This window comes from Mandrillus leucophaeus, unplaced genomic scaffold, assembly GCF_000951045.1.
Source record: "Mandrillus leucophaeus isolate KB7577 unplaced genomic scaffold, Mleu.le_1.0 Scaffold295, whole genome shotgun sequence".
In the NCBI taxonomy this organism is placed as follows: Eukaryota; Metazoa; Chordata; class Mammalia; order Primates; family Cercopithecidae; genus Mandrillus; species Mandrillus leucophaeus.
Genome location: NW_012103087.1, coordinates 831,731 through 846,352, shown reverse-complemented (window position 1 = coordinate 846,352; position 14,622 = coordinate 831,731). Strand labels below are relative to the sequence as shown.

The window sequence follows — 14,622 nt, the reverse complement described above, 5'->3', positions numbered from 1 at the left end:
CCTCCAGGGTTCACACCATTCTCCTGCCTCAGCCTCCCGAGTAGCTGGGACTTCAGGTGCTCGCCACCACACCTGGCTAATTTTTTGTATTTTTTAGTAGAGACGGGGTTTCACCATGTTAGCCAGGATGGTCTCGATCTCCTCACCTTGTGATCTGCCCACCTTGGCCTCCCAAAGTGCTGGGATTACAGGCGTGAGCCACCGCGCCCGGCTAGTGTCTTAAATATGGAAGATTGGGTTATTGATTTGAGATCTTTCTTCTTTTTTAATGTAAGCATTTGCAGCTATAAATTTCCCTCTCAGCATTGCTCCCATTGCAACCTCTAAGTTTGAGTATGTTGTGTCTTGATTCTCACTCATCTTAAAGTATTTCCCTTGTGAGTTCTTGTTTGACTCATTGCTCTTTATATGCATGCTACTTAACTTTCACATTTTTGTGAATTTTTCACATTTCCTTCTGTTGTTGATTTCTAATTTCATTCCATATTGATTAAAGAACATACTTTGTATAATTTCAATCATTTTACATTTATTGAGGCTGTTTTAGAGTCTAGAATATGGTCTGTCCTGGAGAATGTTCCATGTTCCTTGGAACACTTGAGAATGTTCCAAATGTATATTCTGCTGTTGCTGAATGGAGTTATTCTGTGTTGGGCCTGGTTGATTTATAGTGTTGTGTAGGTTTTCCATTTCCTTGTTGATCTTCTGCCTGTTGGTTCTACACATTACTGAAAGTGACATACTGAAGTTTCCAACTATTATATTTAATAGTTGAATTGAATTTTTTGTTGTTGTTGAGACGGAGTCTTATTCTGTTGCCCAGGCTGGAGTGCCGTGGTGCAGTCTCTGCTCATTGCGACCTTTGCCTCCCGGGTTCAACTGATTCTCCTGCCTCAGCCTCCCGAGTAGCTGGGACTACAGGTGCCTGCCACCACACTCGACTAATTTTTGTATTTTTAGTAGAGACAGGGTTTCACCATGTTGGCCAGGCTGGTCTCAAACTCCCGACCTCAAGTGATCCACCCACCTCGGCCTCCCAAAGTGCTGGGATTACAGGCGTCAGCCACCGCAGCCGGCCAATAGTTGAATTTTCTATGTCTCCTTTCAATTCTGTCAGTGTTTGCTTCATGTGTTTTGGAGCTCTGTTTTTAGGTGTTTGTAATTATTATATCCTGCTGATAGATTAACCCTTTTGTCACTATAAAATATCCTTGTTTATCTCTAGTGACTTTTTTTGTTTTAAGTCTACTTTATCTGATAATACTATCATCATTATAACATACATCATCATGTATAGTTACAATTTGTATCATACATCTTTTCCCATCCTTTTACTTTTATATATCTTTGAATATACTAATTGTATCTTTGAATATAAAGTGTGTCTCCAGGAGACACCATATAGTTGGCTCTTATTTTTCAAATCTAGCCTGACAATTTCTGCCTTTTGACTGGATCATTTATCCATTTGCACTTAATATTATCGATATAGTGGGATCCATGTCTGTCATTTTAAGTTTTGTTTTCTCTATATCTCAATTTTTTTCACTTACTGCTTTCTTTTGCATTAAATAAAAATTTATAGTGTAGCATTTTAATTCCTTTGATAATATTTTCATTACATATTTTAAGTTATTTTATTAGTGGTTATTCTACAGTTTATCATATACATCTTATCAAAATCTACTTCAGATTTATACTAACTTAATTAAACCTGAAATACAGAAATGTTACTTCTATATAGTGCTAATCCCTCTTCCCACTTTGCTATTATACATAGTATATCTACATATGTTATAAATCCAACAATACATTGTTATAATTACTATGTTATATAATTTTATGTTTATTATAGAATCTGAGACAAGAAAGGAGAACAGTGTATATTTATAGAGTTTATAACATTAACCTTATTTACTATTCCTGGTTCTCTTCATTTGTTCCTATGGATTTGAGCTACCCTCTGGAGTCATTTCTTTATTCCAAATGCAGCTTTTCTCCTACCCACTTCCCCTGTTCTCTTGTTAAATATATTATGTTACTGAATATTATAGACCCAACAGTACATTATATGCAGATGCTCCTCAACTTACAATGGGGTTATGTCTTGATAAAGCCATCATAGGTCAAAATAATTGTAAGTCAAAAATGCACTTAATGCTGGCAACACAGCAGACAATCCCTAATTTATGATGGCTTGATTTATGATTTTTCAACTTTATAATGCTGCAAAAGCAATATAGTTGGCCCTCTGTATCTGTGGGCTCTGTATCCATGAATTCAACCAACTGAAGATCAAAAATATTCAAAGAAATAAAAAACAATACAACAATAAAAAAATACAAATTCTAAATATAAAGTACAGCAACTATTTACATAGCATTTATATTGTATTAAGTATTATAAGTAATTTAGAAATCAGGCTGGGAGTGGTGGGTCACACCTGTAATCCTAGCACTTTGGGAGGCCGAGGCGGGCAGACCTTGAGGTCAGGAGATCAAGACTATCCTGACCAACATGGTGAAACCCCATCTCTACTAAAAATTAAAAAAAAAATTTAGCTGGGCGTGGTAGTGCGTGCCTGTAATCCCAGCTACTCGGGAGGCTGAGGCAGGAGAATCATTTGAACCAGGGAGTCAGAGGTTGCAGCGAGCCAAGATCACGCCACATCACTACATTCCAGCCGGACAACAGAGTGAGACTCTATCTCAAAAAAAAAAAAAAAAAAGAAAGGTAATTTAGAGATCATTTAGAGTATACAAGAGGATGTGCATAGGTTAACCATTTATATCATTTTATAAAAGGAACTTGAGCATCCAAAGATTTTGGTATGCACTAGGGGGTACTGGAACCAATCCCCCTTGGATACCAAGGAATGGCTGTATTCATTCAGTAGAAACTGTAACCGCATCATAAGTTGCAAGAAGCTCTTCAACTTATGATGAAGTTACATCCTGATAAACCCATTGTACAGTCAAAAATTTGTAAGTTGAATCATTGTAAGCTGGGGACCACCTGTACTTTTATTTAACATAATTGCTTTTTAAATCAGTTACGAGAACAAAGAAGAAATATGCATTTACAGTGTCTTTCATAATCACATAATTACCTTTACTGATGCTTTGTTTTCCATATAGATTTGAATTATCACCTGGGGTCACTTGCTTTCAGCCTGAATAACTTCCTTTAGTATTTCTTAAAAGGTGGATCTGTTAGCAATTAATTATCTGTTTTTGTTTATCCAGGAATGTCTTTATTTTGCCTACATTTCTTAAAGAGACTGCATTAGTCATTTTCACACTACTATAAAGATACTACCTGAAACTGGATAATTTATAAAGGAAAGAGGTTAAATTTACTCACAGTTCCACATGGCTAGGCAGGCCTCAGCAAACCCACAATCATGGTGGAAGGTGAAAGGGAAGCAAAGCATATGTTTACAAGATGGCAGGAAAGAGAGAGTGTGCAGTGGAAACTGCCACTTTTAAAACCATCAAATCCTGTGGCCAGGCCTGTAATCTCAGCACTCTGAGAGGCTGACATGGGCAGATCACCTGAGGTCAGGAGTTCGAGACCAGTCTGGCCAGCATGGCAAAACCCCGTCTGTACTAAAAATACAAAAATTTGCTGGGTGTGGTGGTACACACCTATAGTCCCAGCTACTTGGGACGCTGAGGCAGGAGAATCACTTGGACCCAGGAGGCAGAGGAGGCAGAGGTTGCAGTAAGCTGAGATCATGCCATTCCACTACAGCCTGGGTGACAGAGTGAGACGCCATCTCAAAAAATTAAATTAATAAATAAAACTGTCAGATCTTGTGAGAACTCCCTCACTATCATGAGAACAGCATGGAAAAACCACCCCATGATCCAATCACCTACCAGTTCCTTCCCTCAACATGTGGGGATTCCAATTCAAGATGAAATTTGGATGGGGACACAGAGCCAAACCATATTATTCCACCCCTGGCTCCTCCCAAATCTCATGTCCTTTTCACATTTCAAAACCAATCATGCCTTCCCAATAGTCCCCCAAAGTCTTAACTCATTTTAGCATTAACTCAAAAGTGCAAGTCCAAAGTCTTATCTGAGACAAAGCAAGTCCCTTCTGCCTATAAGCCTGTAAAATCAAAAACAAATTAGTTACTTCCAAGATAAAGGATGGTGCACACATTGGGTAAATGTTCCCATTCTAAATTAGAGACATTGGTGAAAACAAACGGGCTATAGGCCTCACGCAAGTCTGAAATCCAGTAGGACAGTCATTAAATATTAAAGCTCCAAAATGATCTCCTTTGACTTCATGTCTCACATCCAGGGTAAACTGATGTGAGGGATGGGCTCCCAAGGCCTTGGGCATCTCTATCCCTGAGGCTCTGCAGGGTACAGCCACCGCAGCTGCTTTCACAGGCTTGTGTTGAGTGCCGGCAGCTTTTCCCGGCACACAGTGCAAGATGTCAGTGGATCTATCATTCTGGGGTCTGGAGGATGATGGCCCTCTTCTCACAGCTTCACTAGGTAGTTCCCCAGTGGGGACTCTATTTTTCCTCCACACTGCCCTAGCAGAGGTTCTCCATGAGGGCTCTGCCCCTGCAGCAGACTACTGCCTGGACATCCAGGCATTTCCATATATCCTCTGAAATACAGGAAGTTTCCCAAACTTCACCTCTTGTTCTGTGCACCTACAGGCTCAACACCACACGGAAGCTGCCAAAGCCTGGGGTTTGCGCCCTCTGAAGCAATGGCCTGAGCTGTACCTTGGCCCCTTTTAGCCACAGCTGCAGCTGGAGTGACTGGGATGCAGGACACCATGTTGCAAGGCTACACAGAGCACTGGACCCCTGGGCCTGGCACATACAACCATCTTTTCCTCCTAGGCCTCTGGAACTGTGATGGGTGGGGCTGCCATGAAGGTCTCTGACATGCCCTGGAGACATTTTCCCCATTGTCTTGGGTATTAACATTCAGCTCCTCATTATTATGCAAATCTCTGCAGCCAGCTTGAATTTCTCCCCAGAAAATGGGTTTTTCTTTTCCACCATATGGTCAGGTAGGCTGCAAAATTTCCAAACCTTTATGCTCTGCTTCCCTTTTCAACATAAATTCCAATTTCAAACCATCTCTTTGTGAAAGCATATAACTGAACACTTTCAGAATAAGCCTTGAATGCTTTACTGTGGCCGGGCATGGTGGTTCATGCCTATAATCCCAGCACTTTGGGAGGCCAAGGTGAGTGCATCATTTGAGGTCAGAAGTTTGGGACCAGCCTGACCAACATGGTGAAACCTCATCTCTACTAAAATTACAAAAATTAGCTAGCCATGGTGGCATGCACCTGTAGTCCCAGCTACTCAGGAGGCTGAGACATGAGAATCACTTGAACCTGGTGGTCAGAGGTTGTGGTGAGCTGAGACCATGCCACTGCATACCAGCCTGGGCAACAGAATGAGACTCTGTCTCAGAAAAAAGAAAAAAAAAAAAGAAAGAAAAAGAATGCTTTGCTGCTTAGAAATTTCTTCTGCCCTATACCCTAAATTATCTCTCTCAAGTTCAAAGTTCCATAGATCTCTAGGGCAGGGGCAAAATGCCACCAGTTTCTTTGCTAAAGCACAGCATGAGTGACCTTTACTCCAGTTCCCAAAAAGTTCCTCATCTCCATCTGAGACCATCTCAGCCTGGACTTCATTGTGCATATCATTATCAACAATTTTGTCAAAACCATTCAACAAGTCTCTAGGAAGTTTCAAACTTTCCCACATCTTCCTCTCTTCTTTAGAGTCCTCCAAATTGTTCCAACCTCTGCCTGTTACCCAGTTCCAATATCACTTCCACATTTTCAGGTTATCTTTACAGCAGCACCCCCACTCTTAGTACCAATTCTCTGTATTAGTCTGTTTTCACACTGCTATGAAGATACAACCTCACCAGGCGCAGTGGCTCATGCCTGTAATCCCAGCACTCTGGGAGGCCAAGGCGGGTGGATCACAAGGTCAGGAGTTCAAGACCAGCCTGACCAATATGGTGAAACTCTGTCTCTACTAAAATACAAAAATTAGCTGGGTGTTGTAGCGGGCACCTGTAATCCCAGCTAATTGGGAGGCTGAGGCAGAAGAATCACTTGAACCCCAGGAGGGGGAGGTTGCAGTGATCCTGGGCAACAGAGCAAGACTCCGTCTCAAAAAAAGAAAAAAGATACAACCTAAGATGGTGTAATTTATAAAGGAAAGAAGTTTAACTGACTCACAGTTCCACCTGGCTGGGGAAGCCTCAGGAGACTTATAATGATGACAGAAGGCAAAGGGGAAGCAAGGCAGTCTTCACAAGGCAGCAGGAGAGAGAGTGCTCATGCAGGGGAAACTCCCACTTTTAAAACCATCAGACCCTGTGAGAGCTCCCTCACTGTCAAAAGAATAGCCTGGGGAAAACCACTCCTATTATCCAATCACCCCCCAAACAGGTCCCTCCCTTAACATGTGGGGATTACAATTCAAGGTGAGATTTGGGTACGGACACAGAGTCAAACTATATCAGATAGTTTTGCTGAATACAAGATTCTTGGTTGATAATTTTCTTTCTTTAGCACTCTGAATATGTCATACCACTGCTTTCTGGCATCTATCGTTTCTGATGAGAGTTGGTTGTTATCCTTATTAAAGTTTCTTTGTATGTGATGAGTCATTTTTCTCTTCTTTCAAAATTGTCTCATCCTTCAATTTCAGCATTTTTACAATAATGTGTTTGGGTGTGGATCTCTTTGCCCTCATCCTACTTGAACATCATTGAGCTTCTTTGATGTACAAGGTTTTTCATCAATCTGGGGAATTTTTTAAATCATTATTTCTTCTGATACTTTTTCTGCTCCTCCTCTAGCTCCTCTCTTTACATTTCATGTATATTGGTGCACTTAATAGTGTCTCACATTTTTCTAAGACTATTCATTTTTCTCTCTTCTTCAGATTGCATAATCTTTATCAGTCTATCTTCGGTTCCTTGAGTCTTTGTTCTTCCAGTTCCAATCCACTGTTAAGATTCTCTAGTAAATTTTTAATTTCAGTTATTTTAGTTTTTTATAGAGACAAGGTTTTACTATGTTGCTCTGGTTGGTCTTAAACTCCTGGCCTCAAGTGATCCTCCTGCCTGGGTCTGGGATTGCAGGTATAAGCCACCACACCTGACCTCTTTGAACATATTTATTGTGGCTGTATTGAAGTTTTTGCTAAATCTGACATCTGGGCTTTCTCACAGGCAGTTTCTGATGCCTGCTTTTTGTTTATTTAAGAGTCACACTTTCCTGTTTGTTTGAAGGTCTCATAAGTTTTGATTCAAAACTGGACATTTGAGGTAACATACTATAGCAACCACGAATACCAATTCCTCTTCTGCCCATCTCTGGGGCTTGTTTTTGTTTGTTTGCTTGTTTAGTGACATAGCTAGACTGTTTCAATGAAGTATATTTCCCTTGAAGTATAAAGACACTCATGTCCCTCCTCAGACAGTGTTGCTTTGGTTGTGCCCATCGTCTGTGTGGGTTTAACAGAGTTGTACTGCCTGTCTCCCTTTCGGATCTCTCTGCTGTCTGCCTTTGTTGATATCATACTCAGCTGTTCAACTCCACCTACCTACTGTTTGCTCTATGGTTTTCAACAATGCCCTGGGGCATACAATTGCTCCAGTCTTATTCAATTAAATTCAGGCAAAGATATTTTTTAAGGCCAATCTTTAGGTTCCTTATAATTCTAGTAAGGTTCTTCTCAGCCGCCTCTTTCCCTGGTTCAGAGTCTCTGATAAACAAGCTGGCCTATAGTTTAGCTTGTTGCTCTCACAAAGCTACCAGGCTCCTCTTAATTTCTTGCTCTCAAAATCTCCATTGTATTCAAGAATGCCTTTAGACTTGAGCTTTCCCATACTCTGTTTTAGCTAAAGTCAATTATTTTGGGGAGAGCTTCAAACCTTCTATTCTTCCAGACTGTCTCTACTTCTAGGCAAAATCTCGGCCAGGGTAGTAGACTGGTCTTGGCTTGCCTCTCTCAATGTTGAACCTCCATTTTATGAGGGAGCTGGGGCAAAAGCAACCAGGTCTCCGTATTCTCAGCCTTCTGCACCTGGGATAAAGCTTCTGTCCCATGAATGGGGGCTAGGTGGAATGAAGTAGACCCTGACCTGTCAGCTGGAGGCTCTCCAGGAACTTGGCCTCAGTAACTTGGAGTTAGAGAAGAGAAATGCTGGACACCTGCCCCTCCTGGCAAGGGACTGTATCCCTTCACTGAAAGCTGAGGAGAGAGGAGCTGGGAGGGATGAGAAGAGAGCAGGTCATGCTCAGGTACCATAGACACTCACTATTCTTACCAAGATTTAGTAGATTTTCTTGAATAAATGTATTTTTTTTCATTTGCTGCATGCCCTTCAAACAACTTCCAGAGGCTTTAGAAGGTTGGCTTTTAAAATAATTTTCACCAAGTACGGTTGCTTCACTGAGGAATTGTGACTCTTCGCACTGGCATTTCTGGAAATGGAATTCCAACTCCGCAACTGTTTCTTTTTAAATGTAACAAAATGTTAAGGGCAAGAGAGCTTTTGTAGACATTTAAACATTTCTTAAATTTTATTTTGCACTTTTAAATTTGTCGATCAATTTTTTTTAGGGTTCAAACATTTTTAGTAGGCCTTGAAGAGTCTGTGAACACTAGGCACAGTGTCTACAGAGCCCAATCAAAAAAGAGCCCAAGTGTAGCCAGATGGGGGAACATGTCCAGCCATCCCCACTGGGCACATTCCCACCTGAGTAGCAGATACCCTACTCTAATTAGACTCTTCTTTCAGTACTAACAGCTGAGGCATGGACCCTACACATTTCAGCTGCTAACAACATTGTTTAATAATGAGCCATGGGCTGAATTCCTCAGTTTAGTATTCTTCTGGCTGCATGTTATCAATGCTGACTGTGTCCCAGAAGTAGCAACCTGGGTTACAGATCAGTTTCCTAGAGCCTCTGTCACCAAAAGAGCCACCAATCCGATCTCCAATTATATAAGGAATGTTTCAAAAGATATTCTTTTCTGCTTCACAGGTAATTGGATGTAGCCAAACGTATGAAGTCATTTTAGAACAATGATAAGATCAAAATGTAAAATAATCACTTCTAATATGAGGTAGCAAGGTAGAAAGTGAGCCAGGATGGAAATGCAAAACCTCTATGGGGGGTTACTGACATGGACCATTTTTTAGATTTTATTTATTTATTTATTTATTTATTTTGAGACGGAATCTTGCTCTGTCACCTAGGCTGGAGTGCAATGGCACGATCTCGGCTCACTGCAACCTCCGTCTCCCGGGTTCAAGCGATTCTCCTGCTTCAGCCTCCCAAGAAGCTGGGATTACAGGCATGCATCACCATGCCTGGCTAATTTTGTATTTTTATTAGAGACAGGGTTTCTCCATGTTGGTCAGCCTGAACTCCCGACCTCAGGTGATCTGCCTGCCTCAGCCTTCCAAAGTGCTGGGATTACAGGTGTGAGCCACCGTGCCCGGCAACATGGCCCATCTTGATGACTATGGGTTTCCAGTGATTGGAAGCCCCCGTGTGAGCCATATGTGCCCTGTCTATCAAAATCCTAGAGCAATTTCAGATGCATTCATAGATAGTCCACGTTACTTTGACAGCACCTCCACATATAAACAGCAGTACAGCAAAAGTTGCAGATATTTCAACAGCTGAAAGGGACAGGATGGGGAAAATCAACCAACACTTTTCTCACACTGGAATTCTGTAAACCAATGTGACTCTACGGTCCAGAATCAAGGGGAAAGGATGGTCCTACATTTGTCCTGCATGGATAAAAACACATCTAGACATGTGTTCACATGTGAACTACATATTTTATAAGAGTTCCTGACAAATGGACAAAATCCAAAGAAGGAGGACCCTAGAGTGAAGCACACCACATGAGGAACACACAAAGGGCTTCACATTTCCTTTCAAATGGGGGTTTGGAAACAAAATAGTTATCTTCAAATATTTTATAGCTGTCCTTAAAAGTGTAAAAACTGCCTGGTACTCCAGCTTCATTCCAAAACACAATCATTCATTCATCTATTCAGCAAACATTTATTCTGCATCTCCTCAGAGTGAGGCCCTGTGTTAAGTGGCTATCTAGGGGTACATAAGACTCTTCATAAGTAATGAAGAGTCCAGAAGCAGAGAGGGTTAAACAAGCATGCGAATAACCCAGTAACCATAATACAGGGGAGAGTATGATAGGCATCATGTGAGCAGAACAAAGCTTACTTTGGAATTCAGAGTCAGGAGTCATCATGTCCCACTAGCAAGATCAGAAACGACACCATGAAGGAGATGGCATTGCACTGGGTTTCAAAGATGTGTACTATTTCTGTGAGAAGAAATATACTAAAGACTTATTCCAGGTTGGGGGTAAAAGTGCAAATACTTAGAGGTGAGAAAAGGGCTGGAAAATATAATGGGACAGAGCCAAAGAACAGATGAGTTCAAGTTGACCAACCACAGGTGTAGAAATCTCAAGTATTAGGAGACAAAGCTAGAACTTTATAGGCCCAACAGTGAAGAGCTTGTATCTTAGGCTGCAGAGAATGACTAGGTGCAGGTATTATTAAAAGCTTTGTAACATAGAGTGTCGTGTTTGTTTGACTCCTAGCATAGATCAGAGGCAGACACAGAGAGACAGGAGGTTTGCACAATGGCTAGGTAGAAGGAAATTAAGTCCTGAGGTAGGATTGAGGCAGGTAGCAGTGGGGATGGACATGAGGGAAAAAAGCTGTGAGGTATTTCAGAAACTGAATCAACAGCAGCCAAGACACTTCTGGAAATACGGGAGTGGGTGAGGAGGGATAACTCAATTATCAAGTCTAAGGGACGTAGAAAGAGCAGAAACCCCTGCTGGAGGAGAAACTGACTCAGGGTCAGAGCAGGCTGAGTGAATATGGAAGACAGTGTGGCTACCCTGGAAAGTGGCTAGGATAGGACCAGGAGAATGTTCTAACCCAAAGCCTTGCTCTAAGCACCTCTCAAACCTTCCCCAACTCATGATCACCTCCTCAGAAGCTACTTGATAAGGAAATACCTGAAAAAAACAGGCAAGGATAGAGCCAATCCATCCTTGAGAAGCGCCACTGGCTACCCAAGGCGACCCTCTGTGAAGGCAGAGGCTGTTGCAGGGTTAGAGAAACGCCCCCCTCCACCTTGAGGTCCCCCAACAGGCGATATAAAGAGCAACCTTCCAGCCCTGAGTCTGCCACTCACTCCCCCTGAAACCTTAAAAGATGATCTTCTCTCACTTTGGGAGGCTGAGGTGGGCGGATCACTCGCAGTCAGGAGTTCGAGACCAAACCTGACCAACATGGAGAAACCCCATCTCTACTAAAAATACAAAAAAATTAGCTGGGCATGGTAGCACATGCCTGTAATCCCAGCTACTCAGGAGGCTGAGCTGGAGAATCACATGAACCCAGGAGGCAGAGGTTGGGGTGAGCCGATATCATGCCATTGCACTCCAGCCTGGGCAACAAGAGTGAAACTCCATCTCAAAAAAAAAAAAAAAAAGATGATCCTCTCTGAGTCAATTCCTCCATTTGTAAGATAGGGGTAGTAATGAGTACCCCACCCATTTCACAGGTTTTATTAGATTAAGTATGAGGAGACAGAATCTTGCAAAGCGCACAAAAGCCAAGGGTCATTAGAAGTTGAGAGCAGAAACTACAACAAATTCCTATGTGTATCTTGTATGGAGCTGTCTATGGAAGGAGGGAGGGAGCAAGGTAGGCAAGAAAATACCATAGCCTGGGGGCCACAGGCAGCTAAGTGTTAGTCAAGGAATACTGCCTGCCAGATTTCAAGAACAGCCTGCTCCAGAGAAATAGGAGGGACAGTTAAAATCAACCAGGTCAACCCTCTTGTTTAACAGATGGGAGGCTTCGCCCTGAGACAGGCCCAGTAACCTACCAAAGATCTCTAGTGGCGTGCAGAGGGACCAGGGATATGTCCAATAACTGGAATGTCTGTATAATCACAGTGTACACAGTATTTCTACCCACATTATCTTACTTATCTTCACAAATAGCCTTTGAGCTGAGTGGGAGAGTATTATTAAAATTCCTGTTTTTCAACCTGAGGTTAAATGACTTGTCCAGGGAAGGATTCAAATCCAGACAGTCATACCCCCAGCCCACTGCTCTTTCTCTATACCACAACTTCATGCCTGCGCTGGGTTTTAGCACAATCATTTCAGCTTTCATCATATTTCAGATTCCAAATTCTGTTTCATTACAAGTTCTTTTTCCTCTTATTTCACACTGCCTTCAGCAATATTTCACTTCAACCTTACCTGGTAGGATCCTACTGATCTCTTGTCTTAAAAGTTCAGTGCCCACATTTGGCACTAGAAACTCTTTTCTAAACCTGAATTATGAAAACTGGGCCTTCCCATATAAATCATCTTTACAAAGTCTGTCCTCACAAGTGTATCATTTGAGATGTGCGTGATTATTACAGCAAACACATTGGACTAATTGAGGTAATATTTAACATGCAAGTACCAAGAAAGCAGCTTTCACAAATGTGTAGAAAACGAAGGCAAATAGTTCCTGGCTTTATCAATAAAAGCTGATTTGCATTCATGGGAGGACCTCCAAGTGCAGTCAGCAACAGAAAATGATCCCGATAATTCCAGTAGCCCACATCCAAAGGTTCTGAACCTGAATGTGTGTCTTTATTGAGGGAGGTCCAGGGAAGACCTAGGGGAAGAAAGTGCTGAGATAAAACTGGGAACTGTCTCAATGTCCTCCTTCCCTTAGTCTGTGGGGCCTGACGTTCCATCACGAACCTTATTTCAGGAGTAAGCAATGAATGTTTTGCTCCTCTTTTCAACTCAGGGAAGAGGATTAATATTGCTCAGTATCCTTGGCTTGCAGAGGTTTCTCGTGGGGATCATCAGGGGTGTGCTGACGCCTCCAGGCAGCACAGTAACAGGCCTAGGGGCCGGGCTGCGCAGGGGCGCTTCCATCTAACCTGCCTCTCCCTGCACTTTCTTATAAACAAGCCTTCAGTGGCGTGGCAGTCATTTCTGCTGAAAAATACTGGCATTCGTTCCTCTTACGCCCTCTCCTTCCTCACTATCCCCAGAACCAGAACGTAACTTCCCACCCACCCTACTCCCGTCAGAAGCGGCTAACGGATGGTAACAGCTCAGCAGCCCTCGGTTTGGAGCTCAACGGACATGGCAACCACCTGGTGAAGGCACCAGCCTCGGCCCCCCGACCCCCACCAGCGGCGCGCCCCAGGGATGCCCCCGGCTGGGCACCGCAAGCAGGACCCAGAGCAGCGAGGCCCAGACGCCGGGCAAGCCCCCAGGGAGCGCGCTGCCCCGGGTGAGGCCGGGAGTCAGACCAAGCCCAGAGACCATCCCCACCCGCCATTAATAAAACGCAGGAAAAATTAAAGCTTTGCTTACCGACATGAGTGATCACTGTGGCCAGTCGCCGGGTGAGCTCCTGGGGGGGCATCTCTTCTTTTAAGCAAGACAGCATTTCACTGAAAAACCACTCTGTATAAATAAAGCCAAACAAAACTGTTTCTACCGCTGCTGTGGATGATTTTTTAAAGGCATCTCCTCCCGAGGATGCTCTGCCCTCGCCCTCTTCCTGGCTCTCCAGTCAAGGATCGAGAGTCCCTCGCAGCCGCTGCCAGCTCTCCCTCGCCACGCCTCGCGGGGGCTCCTGTGACAGACCAAGTCTGGCGCTTTCCCAGCGTCGCAGCTGGACCGAGAGGGGAGCGGCCGCTCTGCAAAAGGAAGCAAGTTGCCAGTCTCGCCGGAACCGCGTCCAGGCTCCTCCGGCTGGGCGAGGGCAAGGGCTTCCAGAATCGCGGTCCCGGCCGCCGGGTTTCCGGCGCCGCCTCCAGGGACTGTGAGGTGAGGGATGCTTCGCCGGGTGCAGGGGAGGCGGCAGGTGGCTGCGGCTCCTCTGCGCGGCCCGCCCCACGCCCCACTCCCCGGAGCCCACCTCTTCCCGCCCGCAGGTGGCGCCCGGGGCTCTCCGGGAGGCGCGCACGCGCCCAAGCGCCGCTTGTTTAGGGGTCGGGAACGCTGCGCCCCTTTCCCTGCTGGGAGCCCGCGCTCCAGCCCCTGGTGTGGCGGCGACTCACGGTCCCTACTCGGAACCGTGGGGCAGGGAGACAGCGACTGAGGCGCTCCAGCCGCACCGGGGTCGGGATCACCAGACGCGCGCCGGCTTGGTCTCCGCCCCTCCTTCTTCCCGGCGCGGTGTCTGCGGAGGAGCAGCGGAGAGAAGGGGGCTGACCCGAAGAGATGCCGCCATCCGGCAGGACCCGGAGCGGGAGGCTGGGTGAGGCGCCGCTGCTTGCCCCACCTTCTGACCCGGGGGGCGGCTGGCGTGTGTTTTCCCCCCTTGAGGTTTTCCACGCAGTTCTTGGCTTCCGCTGGCCACACCTGCACTGGAAGCCCAGCGCCTGGGCTGCGCTCCAACATGACTGGGCACGCATGGGCGCGCTCACCCCCTGTGTGGGCTTTTTCCTTGGTGCAGCTGCGCCCTTGCCACTGCTCCGTCTGTCACCAGTCAGGCGCGCCAGTGCTAC

The 14,622-nt window shown here is 44.6% G+C and overlaps 1 protein-coding gene across 2 annotated transcripts in view; it reads right to left on the bottom strand.

Moving 5' to 3' along the window:
* MCF2L2 (MCF.2 cell line derived transforming sequence-like 2) overlaps positions 1-14,364 on the bottom strand; it is a 272,786-nt gene extending 258,422 nt beyond the window's left edge. Inside the window, exon 1 of one of the 2 annotated variants that reach the window (XM_011986157.1) lies at positions 14,182-14,364. Coding sequence is in view for 1 of the 2 variants with exons in the window: in XM_011986156.1 (XP_011841546.1) it covers positions 13,481-13,556 (76 nt within the window). In the remaining variant the exon portion in view is untranslated. Of the gene's footprint in view, positions 1-13,480; positions 13,849-14,181 lie in introns of those variants that run through there. The other variant, XM_011986156.1, reaches the window with a different exon arrangement.
* Between the last annotated feature and the right edge of the window lie 258 nt (positions 14,365-14,622).